Below are 14,719 nucleotides of genomic sequence, written 5' to 3' on the forward strand. Positions count from 1 at the left end.
CACATTTTGTGACCATTGATTTAGAAAACCAACAAAAGATGTTTCCAGCCATATTAATCGCGCATCTTCCAGGTGAAATATCGGTGCTTTTTCAGGGTAACTCTGCCCCAAAGAACTATTGCAAATATCAAAGAAATCATTCATTAATTTTAGAAATTTGGCAAAAATTGGGTGTCCTTTGGATTTTATGGCATCTGCAATGCTGTTTGACAGAATTTGAGCAGCATAGTTTACTTTCATTTTGTCATAAGTGCTTGGATAAAGGTGCTGAATGGAAATTTTGTGCAGGTTTGTTAAAGTTTGAGGGCCAGTAGCTTGATTCTCATGGTACAGGTTGCAAATATTTGACCATGTCATGTCCTCTCCATTCCAAAGATACTTAGTTCCCCCTGGTCACCCACAGTCGAATGGCCTGGTTGAACGCTTCCACAGGCACCTCAAGACTGCATTAGTTGCACGACTTACAGACGTAAATTGGTGCGACGAGTTACCGTGGATGCTTTTGGGTATACGCACTTTACCCAAAGAAGATCTGAAGACCTCCAGTGCAGAATTGGTGTACGGCTCAACCATACCAATTCCAGGAGATTTCATTCCACCTACACAGCAAGAACCCCTGCCCAACGAATATGTGCGAACGTTGCGCAAGGCACTGTCGAGATTGCTACCGGTGCCAGCATCACGCCATTGTAACCCTAAACATTCTGTACCGCAATTTTTATTACGTTGTCAATTTGTTTTCGTTCGTAGGGATTCTTACAAACCCCCACTTAATCCTCCTTACGAAGGTCCTTTTAAGGTTCAACAGCGCCATGAAAGATATATTGTTTTAGATGTCGGGGGTAAGCAACAAACTGTGTCTATTGACCGTTTGAAGCCAGCAATAATTGATGTTTCGCAGCCGTTGCCAACCCCAAATATAAAAAAACGGGGACGTCCTCGCAAAATTTAAAAGTCGTTTCTGGGGGGAGCTGTGTAGTGACGACACGCATTACGTTTGCAAGAAACGCCTTTTTTCTCGTTTTGCCTTTTTCCTGCGTTTGTTTTCGTCTCTCGTTTTGGCGTTTCCAGGCTCATTCTTAACCGGACACGCTCAATAAAAGCAACTTCGCTACACTACAATAAATATCATGCATAAAACATAATTTACAGACCCAATTTACATTTACAGAAGAGTGTCCACCCACCTATGATTAAAACACATTGTTTTTATTAATGTAATAATTAGAAACAGTGTTTCATACCGGAACGGAACGAAACCAAATAACGTTATTCGTTCTGAGCAAATTATTTATTTCGTTATTTCGTTCTGGACTGATATTTTCATTTCGTTCCGGTCTGACCGAAATAAATTTATAACGGTATTTTTCGGTATTTCGGTCTTAACAAACGAACATTTCTTTGTGGTCTTTGCAATTATTAAGTGAAAAAGAAAGAAAGTTGCAACACACAAGAATTATTGTCGGTAGTTGTTACGTCACATAACATTTGTCAAGGATGGTCAAACGGATGTAAATTGAAGGAGCTTCAATTTTTAATATAGTTTAACGGCGCGAAATTTTCAGCAATGGTTTCATGTCAAATATCCATAACGAAATACCGGAATAAAAAATAACGGTATTTCGTTCCGTTCCGGTATTTTGAATATTTTTGATTTCGGTATTTCGTTCCGGTATTTGAGCCAAAAATTATTTATTTCGTTCCAGTATAACGTTCCGATATGAAACACTGGTTAGAAATATAACTACATAGAATTAATAAGGATTTGGGGACATTTCATCTATTAGATCAAATATCATGAAATTTTTTTAGCATTAAAAATTTAATCATACCTTTTACATATATTCCTAGAACATGTGAAGCTAAGGGTTGGTTGTTGTAGCATCCAGAGCCACTATTTGCAAAGTCAACATAACCAATAAATTTGTTTGTTGATGATTGAAAAACAAGTTCTTCTGCAAGATATATATTATTATGTACCAGCAGGTTCCTTGAATTTCTTCATTCAATTAGGAATCATTGGTCTACTTTGTATTTTACCTCTTACTTTTATCTCATCTACAATAGTCATAACCATGGGCGCCGTCAGAAAATTTTGCAAGAGGGGGTAAATTTTGGCTGATACTTTACCACATCAAGAATTTGAAGCCATAAATCGTGTACTTCACAATTGAGTTGCCTAAAAGTTAAAGCATTGAACGATGTCACAAATCCCCACGCTGCCACTTTAATTAGGTTTGCTGCAAAATATGTTAAATTGAGGTACACTGAAATTCCAAGGGGGGGCAAGTGCCCCCTCTTGCCCCTACGTGGCTGTGACCATGGTCATAACTTGACGTGAATGGTCACTTATGTTGCATTGGGTAAACAAACTTTTTAAAAGGTGTTCGTCAATTCCAGTATCTGGCTGTAAAGCATTTCTAAGTAACATATTATTTGTTAACAAAAATCTGCCACTCTGGAAAAATTGGGACATTTTACCGATATCGCCTAAGAGTCCGTTGAGAAGGCAAGACAAGCAAGTCAGTATCCTGTAACATTTTGTAAGCTTTTGGGCCCCTTTCCATACAGTATTAATGAGTACCTATACATGATGAATATACATTACCAGTACCCTCAATATATATTTTTTGCAAAAAATTGTACTAACTTGATTAAATCTGGATGAAAGCGGTGGGATTTTTTTTCAGTTAGATTCAATTTTGTTTGTTGAGAACAAAAGAGATCATGAAATTTGTCAATAGTACCATTTTCCTTCTCTAAAATACAGATATATGAATTTATTTTTTCACACTTCAGCTAAACAGAACAATCCTTTGTTTTTAAATACTGGCCTGTCAGTAAACATTGTTGAATATCATCATATGCATCCTTTTCTAAAGTTATTTGTTTTGCAGGGTTTTGTTACAGATCATCAATTTGGGCTTGTAAATGACATATTCTGCAAATATACATTTCTATCATACTAGTCTTTAGATACGTTCTCGATTAACATAAACTTGTTACTGCTGTCAGTGCCCTCAATTAAATAAACATAAGTCTTACTTTTCCTGTTTATCTACTAATGTTTCCTTTCTCTGGAACTTAATGATCTGGACATCGAAACTTTTTGTAATGGTTGATGCAATACAACTTTTCTGTAATGGACACGTTCTTTTAACCTTTTTTGAATTGTCCCAGCTTCGTTTTTGCACTTTTCACATGCATCTTGGCCCTTCTTCACAAATAAAATGCAATCAGTATTTCTGAGGAAAAAACAATATTTTGTGAATAAACACACCTGTACTCAAGCAAATCAACTTGTAACTACTGAGACTCTAACCTGGTTGCATAATGTGTGATCATTGGTGGACTATTTTGAAATGGCTTGCATGGGCTCGTGAGTACTTGCTTGACTGCATGTTTTGTTTCATTCCCTGGTCACTGCATTGTATCCCCTTACAGATATTTAAGTTTTCCACTAACATCAAAAGCTGATGAACTGTGTTTTCTTTAACTTCAAGAGTAACCTTTCCTGGCCATCCAAAATGATGAACATCAATTTGCATATTTTCATTAACATAAACTGAATACTCTTCCTGGTCATATTGACTTGATTTAGATATGTGTATTTCTGAATCTGACACGTTCTTAACCTTCCTGGAGTTTGATGTGGCCACGTACTGCTTTGCTGCACTGACAAATGTTGCAAATGTTTTGTATTAACATTTTTCTACAAAAACTCGATGTTTTGGTGATCTACGCTCAACTGCAGTACTGGAATGTAATTTTTTCGGCATGTAAAAGATTGGGATGGCCCCTGTCCTTAACACCTTTCGCTTCTTGGCTGTAAAAGATGTTAGGTCGGTCACCTGATTGTCCAAAATTATGTAATACAGCTCCACAAACTCCTTGTACCTAGATATAACAGACTTACCTTGCACAAAATCCTCTTTAGCAAAGTGTTTGTCACATATTTTGACACTGTCTCGTAAAAACAAATTATGAATATCACGATCAGCTCGCAGTGACAAAATAATACATTCCAACTTTTTAGCCCAGTCTTTTTTGTCAGATGGACAAAACCTTTTCGCTGGTACCTTATACAAAGGGTTTGGTCGTTTTCCAGCACACCCCGGAATGCAACAATGCTTCGACATTTTTAAATAACAGATAATCAAAGATCCCTAAAACGTTTAACCGAGTAAAATTTGCAAAAGAGCACGAAAATAGGAACACTTAACCAACAGACTGCACTTTGCGGAAGGAAACTACCCGTCCGTAACGTAATCTCAGTGGTGCGTGACACGGCAGAAACATCTGATTGGTTAAGACAGAAGTGTCCGATCGTGTTGTATAGTATCATTGCTCTGATGCGACTAGTGCAGTGCACGATAAACTAAGGAAAACAGAAATGAACGCGTCGAAATAGGATAGGACGTCGAAACGTCGGAATAAAATTATATTTGCTAGAAGAGATCTCTATAAACTTGATATTATGCCTGGCAGCAATATTATACCAGCGACTTTAACGATGTCTGCATTGTTTACGTATCTGGTGTTGTTTTCATAGCCTTTGCCGTTTTTATGATTTTTAAACGGACAAAATGGTACAATTTTGAAAAATCTGGCTACGCCACTGGTCCGTAGTGACTTTGTATTCCTAATAACCGAGTAATAATAATCGAGTTGGATTGAATTATGTGATTGTGTGTTGGATATCGTTCGAAACAACACACACACATATATATATATCTATACATATACTACAACTATCAACGACAAACAGTCAACAAAATGTGACAACGTATGGTCAAGGATGGCAGGACGGTACGGTACGTATTGCATTGACCGTACCACGTACCTCGTTACGTACAGCGTACCGTACCAAATGTCAAAAATCAAAACGTACCGTACGAAAATTTGCGTACCGTACCTTCAAATAAACCAATCGGGATTAGGTTGGATACATTTTATGACATGCACTTAAAAGAGAGGTGTCTAAACTCTAAACAGGGTTGCCATCGACTTGAAACCAAAAATAAGGACAATCGAAAAAATCTAAGTTTCATGCGAAACGAAACAAAAGTTTTTGAACAAATCTTTACATTGATACGAACCATGACATATCTATGGGGCGCCGTTGTCGAATAAATTAAGTTGCCGCAACGCCTTAAGGCCTTTTTTAAAACAAACAAAAATACTTGCAAGATAGCTAACTTGCGGCAACTTAGCGTTGCAACTTAGCTAAGTTGCGACAACTTAGTGTCGCAAGTCAGCTAAGTTGCGGCAAGTTAACTAAGTTGCCGCAAGATAACCTAACTTGCGGCAAGTTAGCCAACTTGCAACGCTAAGTTGCTGCAAGTTAGCTATGTTTCGTTGCAGGTTAGCTAAGTTACCGCAACTACAACCAGCTTATTCGAAATGAAAGGTTGATGTGTTTTCTACGATGGGCTCGTGCAACGTCAATGTATAATTTTCAACAGCATTTTTCTTAAAATCATTGCTACGAAAGAGACAACAACACTGTACCTAGCTTATTTTTAACTTACTTGAGAATCAATTACAAATGCCGAGTTGATCTCTGTTCTTGTCATGTGCGCGTTTTAATAATAGGCCTACAGTGCGTGTAAACCCTCCTATTACAAGCACTATTTTGGTACAGGGACATTGTGATAAAAGCATGCAATAAACAACTCAAATTCCAGTTTTGAACAATTTTGATATTATCTGCAAATGGTAACGATGCAAAAATGACCGTTTGATCAACATTTATTATGCGTACCAGTACGGTGGTACGGTACGCTTTTGGTACGGTGGTACGCTCTACTGAAGGACCGTACCACGTAGCCTACCGTACCCGTACCTCAGCTTTCTTTGCGTACCGTACTTTTTGATGAAATTGCTGCGTACCGTACCGTACTATCGTACCGTACCGTACTATCGTACCGTACCGTACTGCCATCCTTGCGTATGGTATGCAATTGTGAGGAATTAAATGCTTTGGTATTGATATGTTGACTTGTAATTACTGGTCAGTACGAAAAAAATCCTAATCCCACATATTTACAAATATCGAGTCTTGTTTCAATTTTGGGTAAAAATATATTCATAGCTTTTTACGCAAGACTGGGCAAAACTAATGTGGGTGTAAATAATAATGAAAAAATAAAATAATTTCATACAAAATCCTCACAAAAAATAAATAAAAAATGTATGGTTTAGTGGGCAACCTAGTCATGCGTTACGCGCGTGTTGAGAATTTGTAAACACATACATGTTTGTTTTGCAAAAAAATTAATACTTGTTTTTCTGATTTCAGTTGACAACAATTAAGATTTTTGCGTTAAAACGTACAATTTACTGACCAAATGAAAAACAGATTTTAAAACTTTGAGATTTTGCGTTTCTTAAAAAAGAAAATGGTTCATCTAACAGTTCGTACTTTTATCAGAAAGGTAAAGATTGGTTTTAATATTTTTCGGAAAGTTTGTTTTCTAGATTTAATGAAATGTCTTTTTTAACATGTTATGTTTTGATTTATAAAACGTTAAGCTCAAAGTGGCAATGTGTGTTTTATAAAAAAAAAATATTGCAGTTTTAGAACTTTTTTACTTTGCCAAAATGCATGCGAGTACCTTAAGTGTATTAAAAATGTAAAAACAATTAAATTCAGTAGTTTATTTGCCACACTTTCAAATTAAAGAAAGACAAAGAAAATTGCATTTATTAGAATTTTTCGCCAGACATTTTCCAGTCAGTCTCTGCTTTGCAGATGAATACTTGTGAGGCCAGCTTAGTTAAATTTAACGTCTCTGTTGTAATAAAAGAAAAAAGTTTGAATTTAACTTAAATTCTTTCATTACCCTAGTCCTCAAATGTTTTAAATGTCTGTTTAAATTATATTGTTGAATATTTTTCAGTACAATCACAAGTTTGTGGACAAGCTGCGGGTTTATGTTCGTGGGGGTAGCGGGGGCATCAGTTTTCCCAGTTTAGGGGGAATTGGTGGACATGGCGGTGATGTTTATGTTGTCGCGGCGAAAGACAACAGCACAACTCTAAGGGACATGAAAAAGACGTACACAACACAACGCTTCATTGCTGACAATGGGGAGAATTCAAGGTCGTTGAAATCTTTTCAATTGCAGTTTTCCATTGTTATTTGTGCATTTTTCTTAAATGTACACCCTTACCTGTGCCGTTGGTTCTATAAACTGCATTTATTCTGTGGAAAAAGATAATATGGCTGGCTATTGTAATGGTGTATCTGCAGCGCTTTTACCATCTATACACGAATTGTGCTCTCAACATTGTCATAATGTCTTAACATAAATGCATATTTATAGCTATATACATCATTATACCAGAAACCTAATGGTCGAACAGTTGTTTGGTGCCAAAAACCAAAGAGCGTTAAATTTCTGGTATAATGATGTATAGAGCTATGAATATGTAAAGGCATTCAGTTTTCTTAACTTGTAGCAAATGGCATGCAACAGTGGATGATATTTAAGTCAAAAATGCCTGTAAATGTGACAATATGTATGTGGTGTGATTTGCAAGTGCACATTTTTGAAAGACTAGACCTGGGTATAACATAATGTGCCCCAAAAAGATGATTTAAACCACTTGACCACTATACTATTTCTGTTACCAAAAATAAACAGCAGATATGAATTTGATTTTACTGTAATTCTACTTTCAACATCGAGCTTTACCATTTGATAAATAAAACTCGAAATTTTTTTTGACATCAGGATTGCAAAGTTTGTAATACAACAATTTTTTTAACCTAAATTAAAAATAATTTCTATTATTATTTCTTTTTCAGTCGAAACAAACTGTTCGGTTTGAAAGGTGCAAGCATATACGTTCAGGTCCCTCATGGGATTACTATAGTTGATGCTGATGAAAACAAAATAATTGGTGAGTCAAAAAAACAGGATATTTTATGTTTTTTTCCAAAATATGTTATGGCAGGGGTGTGCAACCTGCGGCGCGTGGTCCAACGAGGGCCCATTGATTAAAGGTTGTGTGGCCCACAGAAGCGCTTGGATTTCACAGGTTCTGACAATCGAGTCCAATTACTATGTATTTTTAAGCAGACCTGACAATATGCGACTGGAATCAAATGCGAATTTTACTTGTAGTTGGGCATATTTGGCATGCAACAAAATAAAATCGCCTTGTGTTTTAAAGGTGCAGCCCGCGGTCTAACCATGGTAATTGTATTTGGCCCCACAGTGACAAAGGTTGCACACCCCTGTGTTATGGCAATAGCTACCTTCAGATTTGAGCAAATTGTTTGTTAAGCTGAGTCACCTTTTGAGTTTTTGTAAAAATAAGTGTGTGCTGTGTGGTATGCAGTTTAATCATACACCATTGGCCATTTTGGATGAAAGTTTACAGGACTGTAGTTTTGGTTTTTGTGGTTTAACTATTTATTAGTTTATTGGTTTGGGCATTGAACCCCATCAGTCACCCCACTAGGCCCCAAAAATGGGTGGTTTCTCAATCAATTATTTGGACACCTTATAGAATACACTATTTTTAAGTGTATAGCAGAATATTGATTGTCATGTTTCAACTGTTAGGTCCAAATGTATTGATACTTATATCAGAATTTGCAATATTTACAACTTAGCATGTGATGGGACCCATGAATTTCTGATTGCAGAAACAAACAAAGGTTAGAAAAACATTGGCTACTGTGAGGCCCAATATAAATATGTTATTCTTTCAAAATAGTTTATGGTCTATGTGTAATAGCAATATGTGCTAGGGCTAGGCCAGGGGTCGCCAACCCGCGGCTCCGGAGCCGCATGCGGCCTTTTTGATCCCTCTGATGCGGCTCAGTTTTTGAATTTACCAAATGTTGTACATTTGATTAAAGATGTGACGATTATGCCGAACACAAAAGTCGAACACGAAAATTGAAGTGCAGTAGCATGACTGTACTCGCTTGTTGTAGTTACCTGCAACCCCATCTCTATACCACAAAACGTGAAGCCTAAAAGAGGCAACCTGGCGGCGCACAGGTTAACACGCAATATGAGACAATACTGTTTTTGTTTGCAGTGTGTATGCGCGCGTAACAATAGCTATTTGTTAATTGTTATGCAACAAACGCGTAAACAAAGGAATAAAAATCTGCAAAAACACAATATGCAATGCTACGTACAGTTGTTTTCTCTGCTGACGAGACTAGTTTACGATTGTGTATAATATACAATGAAACACTATTGCTAACAACAAAAAGTCGAAAGTCATAAGACTAAAAAACGTTTTGCATTTTATTTTAAATTTTAAAACGGCTTTGTGACTCCCAGTGTTTTTTTTACTGTGTGAAACTGGTCCGAGTGGCTCTTTGAGTAGTAAAGGTTGGCGACCCCTGGGCTAGGCTAACCTTTCTAGTATATTTACTTAAATTTGCAGGTGACATATTAAAACCTGAAGATAAACTGCTTGTTGCTACCGGTGGAAAAGGTGCATCATCCCGAAACAACTACCAACAGAAAAAGGGCAAATGGAGAAATCTCTGGCTTGATATGAAAGTCATTGCAGATGTTGGATTTGTTGGGTAAGTGAAAAATTCTCGGGATTTTCTGTTTTTGTGTGTGTTGCATGCTGTTAAATTTTATATAGTTACACAGTCAGCAATTTGATGCTGACATGATTAAGTTTTTCTATTAAAAGAATTGATTTTTTGTATTGAAATTACTAAACATTTATTCGAGTAACCCAATAGATACTTTTTTCTCTTTTAAAATCAACTAGTGATGCTAATAAAATGAAAAAATATTTTTGTAAAAATGTTTCTTTGCTTTCCATGAGGTAATGTTTTTTAAAACAGGTTTAAAATGGTTTCTCAACTAGTTCCACTTTTCAATGTTGGTTGTTTATGATCACACCAATACTTTATGTCAAGTGCTATATGAATGTATTGGTGGTATTTTCTGGGGGGGAGGGGGACATATAATGCTTCCTGGAGTATTTTTTAATATTAGAGAACTTCTTGTTAGCCTTAAACAATCACAGTATGGCAGGCCTATTGAATGTGCCATACCAAATCAGCCAGTCACCAAGTATTCACCACCATATGGCAAGGCCATAGGCGTTGATTTTTTTAGCATTTTAGGTAAATTTTCTTTTGTGGGTTGGCAAAATTTGGTCAGGTAGTTCCTTATGTGATCAAACCCCACTACGATACATACATTGGTTTCTAGATGGCATTTGGCGGATATTGGCAGGGTATAAACACGTATATTACGCACGCTATCTTGCTAAACTTGGACGTAACAACTATGAAAGTCACGTCACAAATCGTCCATCTAGTTGTGTAGATATGATGTCACAATGCGTCAGTGATGTAGTCACAGCAATGTACTGATTAGTGGCTGGAAAAATGTATCTCGTGTTGGGTACCCGTTATTTATCCGAAGCAGTATGGTTCAAAAGTTAACATAACGCAGAAAACGCAACATGGCATGTGATATATCAGCAGAGATTTGTAAATAAATTTCACGTGTTCAGTTTCGACACAAAATTTGCGCGCATGGATGGCCGCTGCAATTAATTTTTCCGTGCATGGAAATGCAACACTCTATGTAACAATATAATCCCCAACCGCTAATTAACTTCCAGAACACATAAAAACGTGAAATTTGCCATTGTTACGTCTTGTTCGGACTTGCTCTGGAGGAGCAAACTTGACGAAAATCACTGAAGCGAGTAGCGCAAAATAGGTTTTCCCCATGCCTTGTTTAAAAACAAAAGGAATTTCGCGTAGCTTGCTTTTTACATGCTCGAAATATGCCAACCATTAGAAAGAGCGCATGTAAATGAAATAAACGCATATCTGTAATGCGCATATATAAGTACGGCCAGGCAATTTCTGGGGTGGCAGCATAGCTATTTCATAATGGCTGCCACCCCAGAGATTTTTAGTGGGGAGGCCGCCACCCCTGCCACCCCGGAAATCGACGCCTATAGGCAAGGCGTAGGCGAGAAAATTCTAGCCGTGATCGCTGGTCTGCATAGATGCTTCAGAACTGATCCCAGTTATGAATTTATGTTCATCTTAGCCTGAAACAAAACTGTTTTTTAAAGAAATATGTAGGGTGTTTACAGAAAAAACTGTCAAAAATTTTCGAGAACCACTCATGAAAGTGCAAGATTATTTTTTTTCACCAAACATGTGATTTTTGATGTCATGTTAATGTCACACAATTATTGTTTCTTTAAAGATTTCCGAATGCTGGCAAATCAACATTGTTGACTGCCTTGTCCAACGCTACACCTAAAGTTGCAAATTACCCTTGTAAGTAAATAGAAATTCACAAATTTCCCAGTTTTGTTGAAATACAATTTTTTTTCTAGTTACCACAATGAACCCAGAGATTGGAGTGATAAGTTACGATGATTTTCGATCGATAAAACTTGCCGATTTGCCAGGACTTATCGAAGGAGCATTCATGAACAAAGTATGTTATACTGCAGTGTTTCTCAATCTTATACGGACAGTGAAGCACCTGACGAGTTTGACGACTATTTCTATCGCTGCCTACCACCTATCCTAAACCTGGTTTGAGTGGATAGACCAAGAAATAGGCCTATTTATCGCCCTGACTAGCATGTTTAGCAATTTCGAAAGAATGTCCTTAAATTAGGTATCACAGAAAGCTACTCGCGTACCAAAAGTCCACTAGTGGTACCCGTACCACAATTTTAGAACCACTGTTATATTGGGATTAAAACTACCAACCTGATTGCAAGGGGGTTGCACTAACCCAGTGGTTCCCAACCTTTCGTGGACCATGGCCCCCTTAAAGTAACTTTTTGACCTCGTGGCCCCCTTCAAGTTACCATGTAGGACCTGTGCCCCCCTTGAAATGTAGATAGCAATCTTGCGTTGGAATGCGGTATTAATTTTGGCCTAAAATAGGTCTAATAGAGTAAATGAGCGTGATAAACCTCACTATAAACAAACAGTATGTGAAATAGTCGATTAAATTCGGGAATAAAGTTAAAGTGAAAACGACATGTAGTGGGTGTTTCTTGTAAATCCACGCCCGTGGCCCCCCGGAACATAGCTCGTGGCCCCTGGTTGGGAACCACTGCACTAACCACTGGATCATTTTTTTAGACGAAGTTGGAATTAGCACCACACACGTTACGATTGCAAAGCTGACAACTTTGTGAACCAATTAAGTGCATTTATTTATAGGGACGTGGGCATTCTTTCTTGAAACACGTTGAACGAACGGACGTCATTCTTTATGTTGTTGATGTGAATGGATTTCAGCTTTCACCAAGAGATGATTTCAGAAATGCCTTCGAAACTATTCTATATCTCACAAAGGTATACGAAACATAACTCATCACTTTTTTGGCACATTGCAAAGTTGTGCATATAACAAGCGCTATGGTACTGTACGAAGCTTGTTGGGAAACCCGCTTTGAGCTTGCAAAGTAGTGCATGTAACAAGGGCTATGGTTGACCGCATGAAGCTCGTTAGGAAACCAGCTTAAACCTTGCAAAGTTGTGCATGTAGCAAGCGCTGATTGACTACACGAAACTTGTAGAGCAACTCACTTTAAGCTTGCAGAGTCATTCATATAGTGTTTAACATTTCTTGTTTACTGTTTAGGAATTGGAACTGTTTGACGAATCGCTTTTGAAGAAAGACAAAATTCTTGCCATTAATAAAATGGACAGTGAAAATTCAAGCGATAATTTTGAAATACTCATAAATCAACTTAACAACTATGAATGTAAGTATTAAACATAATTTTCTAGTTAACTTTATAAGGCCCTTTTTCTTCATCATCTGCACTGATGAGACCTTTTCGGTTGAAACAGTGTGTACTGTCTGCAGCTTACTTATTCTTTCATAGTTTCTCTGTTGTTGACTTCGTAAAAGTTTTTTAATGCTTACCAAGTTATTTAAATCATTTTCATCTCTAGGCTTTAGTTCCAAAGTTATGCTCTTATTTATATTTTTACATTTTTCACCCAGGCAAATCACTCTACAATAAATTATGTAATTATTTAAATTTGTAGCTCATCTTGACACTATTCCAAAAGCTCTTTTACCAGAAGATAAACCGGAATTTAAACACATCATTCCAATATCTGCACAAGAAGGCTCTGGGACTGAGGAATTAAAACTTCGTATTAGGGAAGTTTTGGACAAAACAGCGTTTGAAGACAACAAACATTTAAGAATTGAGAACAAAGGCAACAATAATGATGCTTTGTTGGATAAATCAAATCAGGACAATGAAAGAAAATTGATTTTATGACCTCACTGTTAATAAAGAGAAAATCTCTGCACTAAGGTTGGAAAATTTTGATTCAGTCATTTCGGTCTGAAAATGAATGTTCAGTTCAAAAAAATTGTTTATGGTCAGTATAACATATTAAAAATATTTAAACTTGATAAGATAACACCTCAGAATTTTTTTTAAAAAAGAGCTCAAGTCTGAACACAATAAAAATGTTTTAAAAGCCAGTTGTTTAAATCTTTTCTCTTTGTTTTGAATTTTAAGATTGATTTCGGGACTGAATCACCTTATGGCAAGACTTGAGTCTGAGCCGAACCTAACTATCCAAAGCATGTTGTATTCCTATCATATGTTTGTGCGTTTTGGCATAAAATACTTTTATTTTAAATTTCACACATGGTAGATATGGTTATGCGACATTCATTTATTTGACACAATAGTTGCTACAGTGATAAGTTTATTGTGTTTGCAATTTACAGATGCATGACTTTAGTGATTGTGGTTTTATTTGCTCCCGTTGGCAAAAAAATAAACTTTTCAGAGCGGGGCTCCTGGTTGTATTTTTTTTTAGATAAACTAGTTTTTTTCGCCATCCTTTCTGTTTTATAAAAACGTTCAACAATGGCAATGTGATGAAGTGACAATGTAAATACATTTGACTTGTCTCTTGCCATTTAAAATTAAAAACATACTTTTGCATCCTCAGGACAGGTTCTGCTATCACTGGTCCTGTGGCAAAAGAATGTGCCGACTGTTCGCCTCAAATGCCAGTTCGTTTGCGTAAAACATGAGAAAAAATCCTGCAAAATATTTAATTGTTGTGCTTTCAACTGTCTCTAAGTGCTTGGAAATGTTCGGAAAGTTATCGGTTCGAATCCCACACTGGCCGAAGTTTGTTTAGTTGCTAAACGTGGTTATGAGGGGTTTGCAGCAAATCTGCCAGCTTTAGAGACGAAAGAGACACTAAAAAAATGCAAATGATTTTGCAGACAACTTGGCTCGTGTTTTGGAAAGACTGCGATTGGGTAATGTAAACTGTACACAGCGATCATACAAACCGTTTGGGCAGGTTTAAGCTACTTGATATGCAGAAAAACGTTTTCATAACCCACATAAAGTATTTAGTCACGACACACTGACATGCTTTACCTACTGAAAGTGTTTTGACGTTCGTTTGCCTATGCATTGCTGTGGCACTTACATTGAAATATTTTCTACATAGTGACTTAATAAAGCATTTGGTTTGCATCGCAATCGTCACAATGCAACTCAAAGTAAGTTTAAATGAAATGGTTTGGTTTTTTCAATGATTGAACTAATTTCCATTGTGTTATTGCTGATAAACATTTACTTTTTTTACTGTTCACCAAAAGGCCTCGCGACACCCAGTAAAATAGCAAACGACCACCACGGGGGTCGCGACCCACGGCATGTTGTCACAACCGAAGTA

General features: G+C 36.9%; 1 protein-coding gene across 2 annotated transcripts; it reads left to right on the plus strand.

Annotated features, from left to right (window-relative positions):
• The first annotated feature begins 6,275 nt into the window (after positions 1–6,275).
• Positions 6,276–14,079, plus strand: LOC145233709 (GTP-binding protein 10-like). Of its 2 annotated transcripts, XM_080098484.1 has the most exons (10): positions 6,276–6,437; positions 6,903–7,105; positions 7,814–7,908; positions 9,418–9,562; positions 11,229–11,302; positions 11,362–11,465; positions 12,209–12,343; positions 12,633–12,756; positions 13,046–13,323; positions 13,976–14,079. In XM_080098484.1, the coding sequence occupies exons 1-9, from the start codon at positions 6,402–6,404 to the stop codon at positions 13,285–13,287; spliced, it is 1,158 nt and encodes a 385-aa protein (XP_079954610.1). In that variant the 5' UTR covers positions 6,276–6,401; the 3' UTR covers positions 13,288–13,323; positions 13,976–14,079. The 2 variants fall into 2 exon arrangements, with proteins under 2 accessions (XP_079954610.1, XP_079954609.1); XM_080098483.1 differs by lacking the exon at positions 13,976–14,079 and having other exon boundaries at positions 13,046–13,817.
• Positions 14,080–14,719: the final 640 nt, after the last annotated feature.

This window comes from Phallusia mammillata, chromosome 6 (genome assembly GCF_965637545.1).
Source record: "Phallusia mammillata chromosome 6, kaPhaMamm4.hap1.1, whole genome shotgun sequence".
In the NCBI taxonomy this organism is placed as follows: domain Eukaryota; kingdom Metazoa; phylum Chordata; class Ascidiacea; order Phlebobranchia; family Ascidiidae; genus Phallusia; species Phallusia mammillata.